Consider the following 13,939-nt stretch of genomic DNA (forward strand, 5'->3'; position numbering starts at 1 on the left):
AGAATTCAGTGGCCCTTGCAAAATGATCTGAGATGACAGGTAAATTGACGCAGTAGGAAGACGAGGCCACTTGCAAGCTTGCCTAAGTGGAGCTGGTGCAAACAGCAAAGCCAACCCCTCCCCCAGGACCTTTCCTCCTGAGATATGCAGACTCTCTTAACACCTTGGCCCATAAGTTTAAGAGAGAAACACTTAAACTGGACTGGGTGTAGGGGGCGGTGGGTGAAGAGAGGAAAAAATATCATAAGGAAATAAAAATGTCATCATAAATTCATGTTGCTTTCCAGAGAGCCTTTTCCATTAGAAACAAATGTGTGTAAAGTGCTACTAAGGCACAGACTGGAATCTGGGATGGGGGGGTTCCCTTTTCTAAGACTGAAGCTCCCAGGATTTGGAGAAATGTCTGAGTAGATGGGTGGGCATTCCAAGTCCGCTGGGAACCACTGGACGTGGAACCCTGGAAGCTCCAGCAGGTCTCTGCCATCGAGGAGCTGCTCGCCTCACCCCAGCCCCTGGGTAAGAAGCCTGCATTCTAAGAGTCGGTCATCCCTCGCTGACTCCAGCTCTGTTAACCCTACCTCCTCAAATGTCAGTTCCTTTATACACCGACTCTCAACACACCCTGTGTTCAAATGTCTGGAGATCCTGGTAACATGCTGCTCTCTGCGCAGTGTTCCTGGAGGGGGTGCACTTTCTTTATTTGGGGAATCCCCCATCTTATGAGGCATCAGGAAATTGCTAACTACACCTTGGTATTTCCACACCATGGAATACTATGCAGCAATTCTTTTTAAAAGATAGCTCTATGTGTACATGGATATGCAGAAGAAACAAGATGTATATGTGTTAAAAACAAACTTAAAACTGTATTATATCATATATATTTCCTCCAGGGAAAAATACACGGCAAATTGAAATAAGTGATTACCTTTTGAAAGGATATGAAATTGCTCAAAAGGGACTTCAGACTTATCTGTAGGTTTTTTCAAACCATATTTATATCTTTGATGGAGATAGTGTTATACATTCACCAAAAAGCTCTCATTTCCTCCTGGCACCCAGAAAAACTTTGTTTCCCAGACCTGCACTTTAGGAAGCAAAATAAAATCACATACACACGTGATTATAAAAGATTCCAATGGTTCTCACTTTCTGTCCAGATGCTCTGCTATCCCTGCTAAGGAATCCATCACCAAATACTAACTATACCCCCAGGATCCATTGTCTCCTTCCACAGTAACAGAACTCTTGATTTTTAGCAAGCAAAAATAAAGGCTGCAGTTCCCAGATTCTCTTGCAGCTAGATATGGCCATGTGACTTAGAGGTAGCCAGAGGGATATGAGTGGAAGCATCATGGGGTTGCTTCTTCCAGAACTCTTCCGCAAAAGAAAATTGATGCACATCCTTTATCCTTCCTTCATCTGCACCTCCATCCTGGAATGGAGATGAGATGGCTGCACCTATAGCTGTCATCTTGGGCCATAAGGACAAAGACCACAACCTTGAAACTGGAAGAAAGGAGCAAGGATCCATGAGGACTACATAGAACAGAGCCAACTTACAGTCCTACACAGGTTCAAAAATCTGACTTGGGAAAGAGACCAACTCCTACTTCTTAAACCACAACCATTTTAAATTTCTGTCACTCACTGATGAATGCATTCTCAGTATATATGGGCATCACACCACATCCAGGCTTCCTTTCCCCCAATGAACCACCAAGCAGCATCCCTTCCAGGTCACCTGAGCTCCATGCACCACAGTCCCCAGCACCAGCAAAGCGCGGCAGCAAGTTCAGAGTCTCCACTGAGGCATCCTCACCAGCCCCAACAAGGACCCAGAAAGAGCTAGGCTCTCTACTTAAAAATCAGCACTATTGTGGCTAAAATACTTCAATTTCCCCTTCTTTAAAATGGGAATAGTAGTAACATCTAATCTCCTAGTCTTGTAGTTGAGTAAGATAAAGTACTGGCATATAGGAAACACTATATAAATATTAGCTATTTTACACACATAGGGGACTTTGGGTTGGTTGTTTTTATTAAAATGGCATTGCACCATTAGAAGTTACCATGTTAATTACTTTTCTCATTTGGCAGTGAGCCATGATCATCCCTCCAGGACAATGGATATAGGTCCAACCTGTTCTTTTTTAGCAGCTACATGGTTTTCCACCATGGAAATACCACCATTTAGTTAAAAATTACTTTTCTGACGAACAGTCATGTTGTTTCTCTTTTTTCCCTACAAAAGATGCCGCTATAAGTATCCTTAAACATACAACCTTATGTAGTAGGGCTATTATTTCTAGAAAACATAGGTTTCCCAGACAGAAGTGGGAATATTCTGGTCTTTGAATATCCCTATTTATAGGTATTAACAGATTACATTCCAAATATTTCATTTTTCAACCAAAGCAACCAAAATATGTGTGAAATCACTGCACTGGGGTTTAGAGGTCACATTCACAATAAACAAGTCCCAGGGGTTTCAGCAAAGGCTCAGAGAGCACCCACAAGGGATGGGAGGGGTGAGTGTTGGCTTCTCGGGGCAGGGGTCCAGAGATATCAATCTACATTGAGGGATCTCTCTGCCTGGGGTTCTTCCCCACCTCATTTGGTGGGCTGTCGTAAGCAACATTTTTCCCCTCTGATGGAAGTACCCATATTTTCCTTCGGGAAGCACCTCTTGTCTCTCTCTCTCTTGGAATGTGCTTCCAATTCCAGCTCCAGAGATGAGCTTCTGACTTAAGTGTGGCTGACCAGATACAGGATTTCATCCACAGCCACAGTCCCTGGTTGAGGGGTCAGCACACAACCTAAGTTAGTCTCAGGCTTCTTGCTAGGACAATGAGCAAAGAGACATTCTATTTCAGAGGAAAGCCTGGAGCTGACTGTGGCCGGCTTTACCATCAGGTAAAGAAAGCCTGTCTGGATGGTGTAGGGGGGTCACAGGGAAGACAGTGTAGCAAAGACAAGTAGTGACTCTGTAGCATCTTACTACATTGGTGGACAGTGACTGCAGTGGGTTGTGGGGGGAACTTGATAATATGGGTGAATGTAATAACCACAATGTTTTTCATGTGAAACCTTCGTAAGAGTGTATAGCAGTGATACCTTAAAAAAAAGAAGTCCACATAGAAAAAAAAGAAAAAGAAAGAAAGAAGGAGAGGAAGGAAGGAAGGGAGGGAGGGAGGGAGGGAGGGAGGAAGGAAGGAAGGAAGGAAGGAAGGAAGGAAGGAAGGAAGGAAGGAAGGAAGGAAGGAAGGAAGGAAGGAAGGAAGGAAGGAAGCCTGTCTGAGAATTTGGTAGACACAGGGGAAAAGAGAACCAAGAGACAAAGTGAGAAAGCTGAAGCTCTCATCAGGAGTATTAAGACCCTGGATCCAGCCATGCCTGAAGATATTTCCTCCTTGACGTTCCCAGCCCCAGAGACCAGTAAATTCCCAGTTTTGTCCCTTGCAACAATGACAATCTAGATTAATACAGTGACAAACCCTTGCATTTGGCACATCATCTCCACAAGTGCACCCAAAATCTTAGCATTGGAAACTTAAAATATCACAGACACGGGGGTGTCACAAATAGGCAGAGAGGCTATGCTCATTTTATAAAAGTTCAAAAAAGAAAGAAACATAAGGCTATAAAAAAGATCCATTGATTGGAGTCATTCTGAGTATAAAATAACTAACCAGTGGGTTCCTGTAATACTAGATCCCTCCAGCAGCATCTCTATAAGGGGTCTTCGGAGCTGTGAGCCATCAAGCTCTGCCTGCAGAGTAAAAATATCTTGTACACACATGTGCTACTATTTTTACAGTGTTACATAAACGCTCCTGTAATTACCAAAACCCACTCCTTCAAAAGCATAACTGAATTGACGGCAACTCTCAATCAATATGTTTTTCTTTTTCAAACAAGAGACACCAAACCCACAATTCTTCTCATACAGATGAGCTGGATACATTTTTTGACAGGAAAAAGGAATATTTGTTCTTGACCACAAAGTGCTGTAAACACACATTTACAGAGCATTCCCTGCTTGACTATTTAAGGCAAATTTTGTCTTAGAAAAGGCTAGTGGTCAGCAGTTTACTCAGAGTTTGCAGGCCTATGACCTCTGTCACAACTACTCAGCTCTATCATTGCTATGAGAAAGCAGCCTAGGTAATAGGAAAACAAAAGGGCACAGCTGTGTTGTAACAAAACTTTATTTACAAAAACAAGTGGAGGGCCAGAGTTAGTCAATGGGCCCTAGGTTGATGACGTCCAGTTTAAGAGGTGCAGAAAATAATAAGCAACATATCAGAATCCAATGCCAGCATGGGGTCAGATGGAATTTACAGATCTCTAAAATGTTGGAGAAATTGGAGAAAATAGAATTTGATTGACACACAACTTTCATCTACATGTCTACTAAATAAAGCAAGTACACCTGTACTGGCAAACTAACAAAAAAACTGTGCCAGAATAATTATATCATGAATACAGAAATAATTTTTTATCTTGTAATATTAGTGGTTCCAGCAGGAAAAATGAACACCAAACTGAGTCTAATAGATCACGGTTCAAATCTGACCCCCACCAGCTGTGTTTCAGGGGCAAATAGTGTAACTGAACTCTTGTTTTCTCAACTGCCTAACATTGTTAATAATGACACCATTTACGGAGCACTTAAGAAACACAATATTACCCACCCCTACCTTCTCCCCAGAGCTGTTGGGAAGAACACACAAAAGGCAAAAGCCCAACTCACAGATGTAAGTTCTGTTTGCTAATTTCACCACTAACAAATATTGATTTGGCCCTAATTCCAAGTACAGTGATAGGCATAGAGCTGGCACCCAATAAATATTTATTGAATGAATCTATCAATCAGCAGATCCTGCAGCACAACTTTCAAACTACTGCGCAAATCTCACCACCTCTCATCTCCTCTACAGCTACCGCTGTGGTCCAAGCCACCATGCCCACTAGCTAGGACTCTGGCAGCAGCCCCTCATGGCTCTTCCTGCTTCTGCTCCTGCATCAGGGTGCAGTACTCTGCTCACACATGTCAATGGCTCCTACCTCACTGAGAGTAAAAGCGACAGCCTTTACCAGGCATTGACCCCGTCACTTCATCTACTGTTCTCCCTCACTTCCTGTCCTTGAAACTGCCATGTGCACATTCCCACTCCAGAGCTTTGCACTGGCTGTTGCCTCTGCTTGGAACACTCTTCCCCAAGGTATCCACCTGGCTTGCTCCCTCACTTATTTAGGTCTTTGCTCAAATGTCACCTTCCTGACCCTGTTATTTAAGGTTGCAAAGCATCCCTCCCCAGCACTACCTCTCTGCTACCCCTGCTTCATGCTTCCCCTGAGCACTTACCACCATTTTAGTCAACAGTATATTTTAGTTATTGATTTAGTCCACTATCTGTCTTTCTCCACCTAAATGCTAAGCCCCCAAGGACAGAGGCTTTGACCTGTCTTGTCCCTTCTGTGTCACCAGCTCCAAGAACAGTGCCTGGCATAGCACAGACACACAATAAAAACATACTAGAATGATCTAAAGCAGGCATGAAGACTGAGAGGATGGGGGTGAGGTTTCAAGGGAGGAAATCAGCAGGGGACAGAGTTCAGGGCTCTCCTGAAAGATAGGGAAACTGAGTCCCAGAGAGGTTAAGGAGCCAGACCAGTGCTCCCAGATCTCCCAGTTTCTTGAGAAAAGCCAGAAGCCTGGATATTGACATCTCCCACTTTTTAAATGCTGGCAACTAACAAGAGAAGTCTGCAAGCCAGATTCGGCCCAAAGGCAGTTGCCAGTGGTCCCCCACAGGCCTGGAAAAGCTCTGACTCCCTGCTACCCTAGGAACAACTTTTTTGGCAAAGTGACATTTTCCATCTATGCCAGGCCCCTCCCCTCCCATGCACTGCGTTGCATTATTAAATGATGAACTTTGCTTTATTTAGTAGACATATAGATGAAAGTTGTGTGTCAACCAAATTCTATTTTCTCTTTCAATTTCTGTAACATTTTAGAGATCTGTAAATTCCATCTGACCCCATGCTGGCATTGGATTCTGACATGTTGCTTGTTATTTTCTGCCCCTCTTAAACTGGACATCACCAACCTCTGCCCACTGACTAACTCCAGCCCTGCCTGCTCCTTCCTATGCTAACAGACTCTGGGTGAACAGGGTCCCCTCCCACCTGGCCTCCCCTTCCAGCCTCATCCCCCCTGCCCAGGTGCCTCCATTCCAACTAACCTGACCCCCTCAGCCCCCCAGGAGAGCCAGCAGCCTGCAGCAGCAGATGGCACAACTACAGAAGGGAAAAATACCACACCAAGGATATAAATGTGGCCACAGCACACAACACAGAGAAAGCCAGGCAAACAAAGGGAGCCAGAGGGCTGGGAGACCAGGCCGAGCCAGCCCGCAGCTCCAGACTTCAGGAAGGGAAGCCAGGACCCCTCGGCAGGACCCCAGAGTAACCCCAAGAGCGCTGGCTACAGCCACAGCAGTATTTTTATGTGTCCATTTGCTCCGATGCATTATGAACCCTGGTGGGAAGCATTCTGCGCACAAAGCAGACATTAGAGATGCGTTATTTACTGAGTCCCCCTCCCTAGGCACTGAAGTCTGGGCACTGAGGCGCAGCTGTGATGAGTTAGGTCCCCCAATGGGTTAATTTAGGTTAACGCCGCAAAATAGCCAGGCTCAGAAGCACCAGGCAATTCTAGACACTCCATCACCCTCAGCAATAAAATACAGCAAATCAAATTGGACTGTATTGATTTTTTTTATGTAACTGTTTTGGGGCTGAAGTGTAAGAAGAAGGTATTGATCAGTGAAGGAATCATGTGTCAGGGAAGGGAGCTGGGAGCACCCTGTCTGTGGAGCCAGGCAGCTTGAGCGAGAAAACATCAGGATTCAACGCCAAAGACCCTGGGCTTCTTTCTCTGTTTCGCCTGGCAGACAGTGGGCATCAGGGGTCCATCCTGTACTGAGTGGGAAGATGCAGAACAAGCGCCTGGCTGAGGAATAAATGAGTGACCTGCACTATCTCTCCCCGGGGAACCGATCACTGCCTGACATTACATTAGGTATGTTTGTCCACCGTCTTATTGTCTTGTTCTGTGAGAACGACAGCTGCTCAGAATGGGGGATATGTCTCTTCTATTCACTGCTGTGTCCGTGGTGCTTAGCACTGATTAATCTGTGTCTGCTGAATGAATGAATGAATAAATGTGTGAGTGAGCTGGCATCTCTTAAGCACTCGCTATGTATACCAGGCACTGTGCAAAGAACCTTGGCAAGGATTCACATTCCTTCTGCCTGGAACACCCTTCTCTGGGTGGGCTCTTCCTGATCATTTAGGTCTCAGATAAGATAAATGCCACCTACTCCAAGCAGTCTTCCTGGGTCACCCAGTCACTCCCATCACATTGCCTTCTACTGCGTGTGTTGCATAAAGTACTATCTGGGACTTTTCCTATCTGTGTATTGTTTGGCTCCTTGTCTATCTCTCTGTCACACGGAACCTGCCCTAGAATGCAAGCCCCTGAACTCACAGGTACCAAAGACTGAGGGGGCAGAAACTGAAGTAAAATGCCAGCACAAGAGGTCACCTCAGAGGTAAGCAATACAAGCATCAGGAGCTTTGGGAGGAGACCCCACTCTGCCACCCATGGGCTGCGCTGTCTTGAGCAGGTGTCTGTGTTCCCAAGCCCCCCTCTGGGGACACATATGAGCCCCTAACCTCTCTTTGTGCAGCCACCCAAGAATCCAGTGAAATCCTAGAGAAACAAATTGTAGGTGCCAAGGGTCCACCATCCTTCATTTCCCAGCTTCAGTCATTACAGCTAAAAGCACATCAACCCTTCTCTGAGAAGCCACAGGCTGAGCCGCACAGCCCTCCCACCCTGCTGGGGTTCCCAGCTGTGTGACAAGGTCAGCAGGGGGTAGTTCAAGGCCTGCTGGAGGCTGAGTGTCCTCCGAAATTAATAGGGGGAAAATGAACCCCCCAGATAATGGATTAAGAGGTGGGGCCTTTGGGAGGAGATGAGGTCATGACAGTATCTGATGATGGGATTGGTGCCTTTATGAAGGAGCCCCCATGAAACTTCCTTGTCCCTTCTGCCATGTGAGGACACAGTGAGAAGAGGACCCTCACCAGAAGTGACCATGCGGGCCTCTTGATCTTGGACTGCCAGCCTTTGGACTGTGAGAAATAAATGTTGTTTATCAGCCACCCAGTCTGTGGTATTTTGTTATAGGAGCATGAATGACTAAGACAGGGCCTGTTTTACTGAAACTGAGGGACTAGATCTGGCCTAGACCAGATCTCCCAATTTCCTGAGAGAAGCCAGAAGGCTGGTCTAATAGTGACATCACCCACTTTTTAAATGTTGGCAACTAGCAAAAAAAGTATGCAGGCCAGGCATGGTCCAAAGGCAGCCAGCAGCCCTCCATTGGCCTTCCACAGCAGCTAGGTTTCCCAAAACACCCAGGCCCTCCCTGCCGATGCACCCCAGGGCTCCTGACTTTAGAAGGGCTAAAATTCCCCATAATGGGTTTCTCAGAAAAAAAAAATCCTGCCCTCAACTCAAAACACATCCTTAGATTCCCTGGGCCCAAATTAGTCTCCAAATCCAATAGATTGCCCACAAAGCACAGCACCCATGAACATAGACAAGACAGCAGTTATGAACACTGACTTGGCTGGACATGCCATGGCTTCATATCCAGGTGACGTGGCCACATGACCTTGCACAAGCCATGGCACCCTTCTGGGCCTCAGTTCCCCCATCTGTAAAATGGGCAAATACAAGTCCTCACCCCACTGGGATTGTTGAGGACTCAATGAAGTAAAATCTGTGAAGAGCTTAGAACATACAGTGAGCTGCAGATGAGAGTTATTGAGTCGTTTCTGATTCTGCGGTACACGGAGATGAAAGCACCAGGCAGGAGACCAAACGGAAGGGAGGGGAGGTCAGTCTGCCAAAGTCTTGTCCTTTAGCCATCTAATCCCTCAGCGCACAGAGTTTAAGATCTCTAATTGCCTGCAGAGGTGACTCCAATCTGTTTTATTTCTATGGCTTTAAACCTTAGTTCGCATTAATAGATGTGTCTGTTGCAGAGAGAGAGCAGAAAAGAAGGGAGAGCCCCAAGCAAAGGCTGGCACATGGAAAGCACCCCACAGCCACCCACCACCTTGCAGTGTAAGTTGGGCTTGTCCATATGCCAGTCCACACCATTCTGTGCAAGGCTGCAGAGGGAAATCTGGTGGTAAGGTGGTGGGTAAGGCAGACCAGTGCCTGAGCTGGAATGCTGACACTGTGTGACCTCAGGCAAGTTACTTAGCATCTCTGGACCCTCAACATCTTCACCTGTAATCTGGGAATAGTGAGAGCATCCACCTGCTGGAGTGGTGAGTATTGACCCTCTCATGTTCACAGAAGGAGAGGCCTGGGATGAGGCCTGCAACACAGTGAGCGACTTGCTTCCATCACCATCACTGTGATGAGGTGCTGCCTCTCTTTCTGAAATGACAACCGTTATTTTGACCCCAAGCAAGCAGCTGTCATTCTCATGACCTTGGGCTCCTAAAAAGGAGTCACAGTTCCCTAGGACCAGACAGCAGAAGTCCTTAACCTGAAAGGCTCTCCTGCATAGAGTAACAAGGTCCTGGGTGAGGAGTTTTTAAAAAGAGTAATTATGTGAGCCACAAGGCCCAATCTGACACCAATTCACTGTGCAACCCCGAGCAAGTCACTCCCCACACCTGAGTCTCCTTTTCCCACGGCAAAGGGGGCTGTCGGATGCCTGAAGGTGCCTCTGTCACCCATGCTGCTGCCTCTGCACCAGGGAACCTCCATCCCCCACAGTGCTGGGAGGCAATGCATCAGCCAAGTCCCACTGCTTCAAAGTGAAGTGGACCCTCTCTGTCCCATTCAATCTTAGACCCAGCAGAAAACAAAGAAGCCACCCAGCCGCATACAACTGGAGGACTCATCCTGGAACAAGACCCCTGGAAGGGCTTTGCCGGCGCAGGGGCCACCCTCCCAGACTTCACACCAAGAGCGGCTTTCCTTTGCTCCCTTGGCTCATGGCAACCATCACGCTCATTGTTGGCTCCAAGCACAGCAGCTCAAGCAGAAGCACCACGCCTCCCAAGTTCCCTGCATCCGGTGAGGGGTGGGGGACTAGGGGATGAAATGATTTACTCTGGGAAGCTCCACTGTACCGCCATTAAATCACTCAGGGAAGGCGACAGCATTTGCATACCACTCCCACCACCTCCCTGAAGAGCCACACCATACACAGGCAACTCCCTCCCAAATCACTATTGTAATGAGAAAGGAATATACCACATGCCATGCCAAGGTGCCAGGCATTGCTAAGAGTGTCTCCATCTTGAAGCCAAAGCCCCCACCCCACCACTACTAGCAGACTCTGCCACTTACAAGGCCCCACTGTCGATGGGGGCTCTCCACCCACCCCAGTTTTAGAGACCCTGAGCACAATGGGTCAGTGAAGCAAGCCGCGTCCATTTTCCCCAGCAGGGGACTGTAATAGCGCCGCTAATTTGCAAAGCCATAGTGTGCACAAAAGTGGCTTGAAGAATGGGGGCTCCCTAGTCGCTAAGCTGGGGGATTTGTGCTGACTCTCCCCAAGTACAGTTCCATATGTTTAAGCACTTGCAAGGCTGAAAGAAGTACACCCACCACACACTTTACCATGGCAGCTGCCCACGCGGGAAGGGGGAGGGGCACAGCCGACAGCCCCTGTGGGTGATGGGGGGAAAGGGCGTCCTTCCTCGCCTCCCAACTCTTCCAGCCACTCTCCCAGAACCTCAGCCAAACGAGATCGGTAAATCAGGCCAGAAATTATCCAGAAAACCCAACCAGCTCTGAGGAAAGAAGCTCTAGTTAATTCCTCTGAACCTTTCAACCAACGGTAGGCAGCTAAGTATCTTTCAGGAATTTCAGCCTTGTTTTTTTTCCAGCTCTCCTAACCGGTGCTAAATATAGAGTCATCCAACTGTCTCTCTTGATGTCCCTGGTGGAGACTGGTGAAAGGCTTAAATGTGCTTCTGAGGACCCAGCCATGGCACTGGGGGCTCTGCCCTAGCGACATTTGCCAAACAAGCTGCCCAGCTGAGCCCCTTGGGGAAAGCAGCAGGGCAGCGTGGCTAGGAGCCCGCCAGCAGCAGGTTTCAGAGCTGGCACACCCTGCCAGAACCCAGGCCTCCCAGCGCCCAGCGCAAGCTCTTCTGTTGCTTGGGGGGAGGGGGTGTTCACCATGTTCTCTTACAAAGCATTAGGCAGGCAGCTTCTCTGAGTGATTTCCAATATTCGCTTATAAGTACATCCAGGCAAACGCTGACCCCCGTGGAGAAACAAAATAGAGACAAAACTGCAATTTTCAAGTCTGAGGGACTGGGCACTTTTGGGAACAGGTCCCAGGGCTTCCGCTAAGCCTTGACCACCTGCAACAGCCCCTGTTATGTACCACAGAGGAATGCTGAGAGCAAAACAGCTATCAGAGCTGCTTATTAGCCAAGCATATTGAAGATTCATCCACACTAAGCCCAATGCCACTCTCTAGTTTGAGCCAAAGCTGAATACCAATGGGTATCTCTGAAGTAACGTTTTCTCCAAGTGGAAGGTTTTATTAAATATTTTGGGTCACTTAGGGACATCTCAAGAGGTTCATGTTTACTTTTTCCATGCAAATACATCACACATTAAGTTGGCGTACAAGGTTTCCTCCTAACTTCAACCTTCCCAAGACAGTTAAAGCTGAAAAGTTCAAGTTGTATTTTTCTCCTGCATTCTGGGAGTCTGTGGTGGTTGGTTTGTTAAGAAAATGAGACGCGATTTTCTAAAGCAAAAGCTACCTGCTCCCAAATCATGAGTCCTGATTTTTAAAGGTTTGGAGAAGTAAGCTCTCCAAATGCACATAAATTTTTCTCGTGACTGTTCCCGGTTCTTGAGAGCCTTTAGGATGTTCCCTGCCGCCTGGAGTGTGGGGAGGACAGGGACTGGCATTTTAGGATAAGCTTCCTCTAGAACCAACGTGTCGCCACGCCAAGGTGGTAGGAAGCTTTCCAAACTCCAGCGGAGACAGAAAATACCTATTTTGCCTTTCCCATTCTGGCGACAGCTGCGCGGATTCCAGCAGGGAACCAGGTTCCCTGGTACCCAGGCAAAGGCTCTGGGCATCACCACGTTCCAGTGGCCCACCTGGCCGCCTCGGGGTCAGGGCGCTGAGGCAGCCCGCTTCCATGAGGCGAGCAGCGGACTGCTCCTAGGCCAAGGGGAGGCCACTTGGCAAGGGGGCACCAGGCGGGCGTGGCGTAAAAGCAGTAGGGTGCCACGGGGCGTGGGGAGAGGCTGCGGCCAAGCAGGGCTGCGCCGACCGAGACGACCTCAAGGCTGGGGCCCCTCAGGTGTGCTGGGAACGCACCGCCCTGCGTCCGCCGGCATCAGGAAACCGGGAGAGGGGTCCACCGACGCAACTGCCATGGCCAGATCCCGCGGGAACCAGGATCTGGGGGATGTTGCCCCGAGGAGTGGCGGGGAGGGGTCAGGTTCCTGGAGGCGCGCCCCCACCCGCCTCGAGAGGCCAGAGCCCCCGGTCTGTGGTCCCCGTGCGTCCCGAAGAGATCCGCAAGGGGGTTGGGGAAGAAGGCGGGCGGGCTTTCGCGCTGGGCAAAGGTACCCCTGGATTGCCAGGGTCTCCCCAGATCTGTCCGAGTCCGGGAGATGCAAGCTGCCAGGGACTTGAGAAGGAGGTGGTCGCCCCGTGCTGGAGCCAACTTTGTGCGCGGCGGCCGGGGTCGGGGCTGGGGTCTGGGGACGCGTTACCTGGGCACCGGAGCGCAGTCAGCGCCAGCAGGAGCCCGAGCGGCGGCGCCCGGCCCGGGGGCGGCATGGTCCTCGGCGTGCGGTGGGCGCGGAGCGGGGCTGCTCCTGACGCGCGCCCGGCCCGGCCCGCGGCTCCCGGGAGCAGCCCCGGGCGGCTACGCTCGGGCGCCGGGCATGGCTGGCTCCCAGGGCGCCGCTCTTCCCCAGACGCAGGCGGCCGGCGCGGGCGGCGCTTTCTCGGCGGCGCTGGTGCGCGCTCTCCCGGGCTCCGCCGAGCGCAGCGGGGAGCTGGGGCCGCGCGGGCTCAGCGCCCAGCGCACTCGCTGGCCGCCCGGCACTTGGCCCGAGTTGCGCGGCCCCCGCCGCCACCGCGGCTCCTGCGCCCCAGAGCCCGTCCCATCCCGGGCGCGCCGCCGCCGCCGCCTCTGCCCGCGCCAGCTGCCGGCCGCCCTCGAGCCAGCGAGAGAGTGAGTGAGCGGGCGGGCGGGCGCCGGGAGGAGGCGGGAGGCGGGAGGAGGGAGGGGCCGCGGCCGGGGGAGGGGCCGCCGTCCAGAGTCGGCCCCGGGCGGCCGCCAGGCAGAGGCTGCGGGACGTGCCGCTCCCCGGCGTCCCCGAGGGAGGGCGCCTGGCTGCGGAAGTCTGGGGAGCCCCGCGGAGAAGGCAGGGCGTTGGCGGGGACAGGGGCCGCAGGAGCGGTGGCCTTCCGGCCCGGGGCGGCCAGCTGTGGGCGCAGAGGCGGGAGTTCCAAGGTCGCGGGGTGAGGGAGACGGGGGGCGGGGGGGTGTCTTCGGGAGGGGCGGCGACGTCTCGCGGGCAGGTGTCTGCGGGGGACAGGGACTGCGAGGCTGAGCGTAGAGTAGAGGTCTCGGGGTACATTTGGCCCAGCTTGGCCGTGCCTGGGAGGGGAAGGCAGGGGTGGCCTCCGGGAGTCAGAGGCGACCTTAGGAGTTTCCCCTGAGCGCGAAGACGCGGGCGGGGTGCGCAGGCTGGGCGGGCGGGGAGCCTGAAAAGAGAGCGCAGAGGGATGTCTACCCAGGTGAGGAGCAAGCACGCGCGGGGGCCCTTCTGCACCGAGCGAGA

At 50.7% G+C, this 13,939-nt stretch overlaps 1 protein-coding gene across 1 annotated transcript in view; it reads right to left on the minus strand.

Annotated features, from left to right (window-relative positions):
* The window catches only part of LOC118930471 (transmembrane protein 132B), a 328,876-nt gene extending 315,599 nt beyond the window's left edge, over nucleotides 1–13,277 (minus strand). Inside the window, exon 1 of the mRNA XM_036921803.2 lies at nucleotides 12,860–13,277. Coding sequence (XP_036777698.2) covers nucleotides 12,860–12,926 — 67 coding nt within the window. The 5' untranslated portion in view covers nucleotides 12,927–13,277. The remainder of the gene's footprint in view (nucleotides 1–12,859) is intronic.
* Nucleotides 13,278–13,939: the final 662 nt, after the last annotated feature.

Source organism: Manis pentadactyla, chromosome 14 (genome assembly GCF_030020395.1).
Source record: "Manis pentadactyla isolate mManPen7 chromosome 14, mManPen7.hap1, whole genome shotgun sequence".
In the NCBI taxonomy this organism is placed as follows: domain Eukaryota; kingdom Metazoa; phylum Chordata; class Mammalia; order Pholidota; family Manidae; genus Manis; species Manis pentadactyla.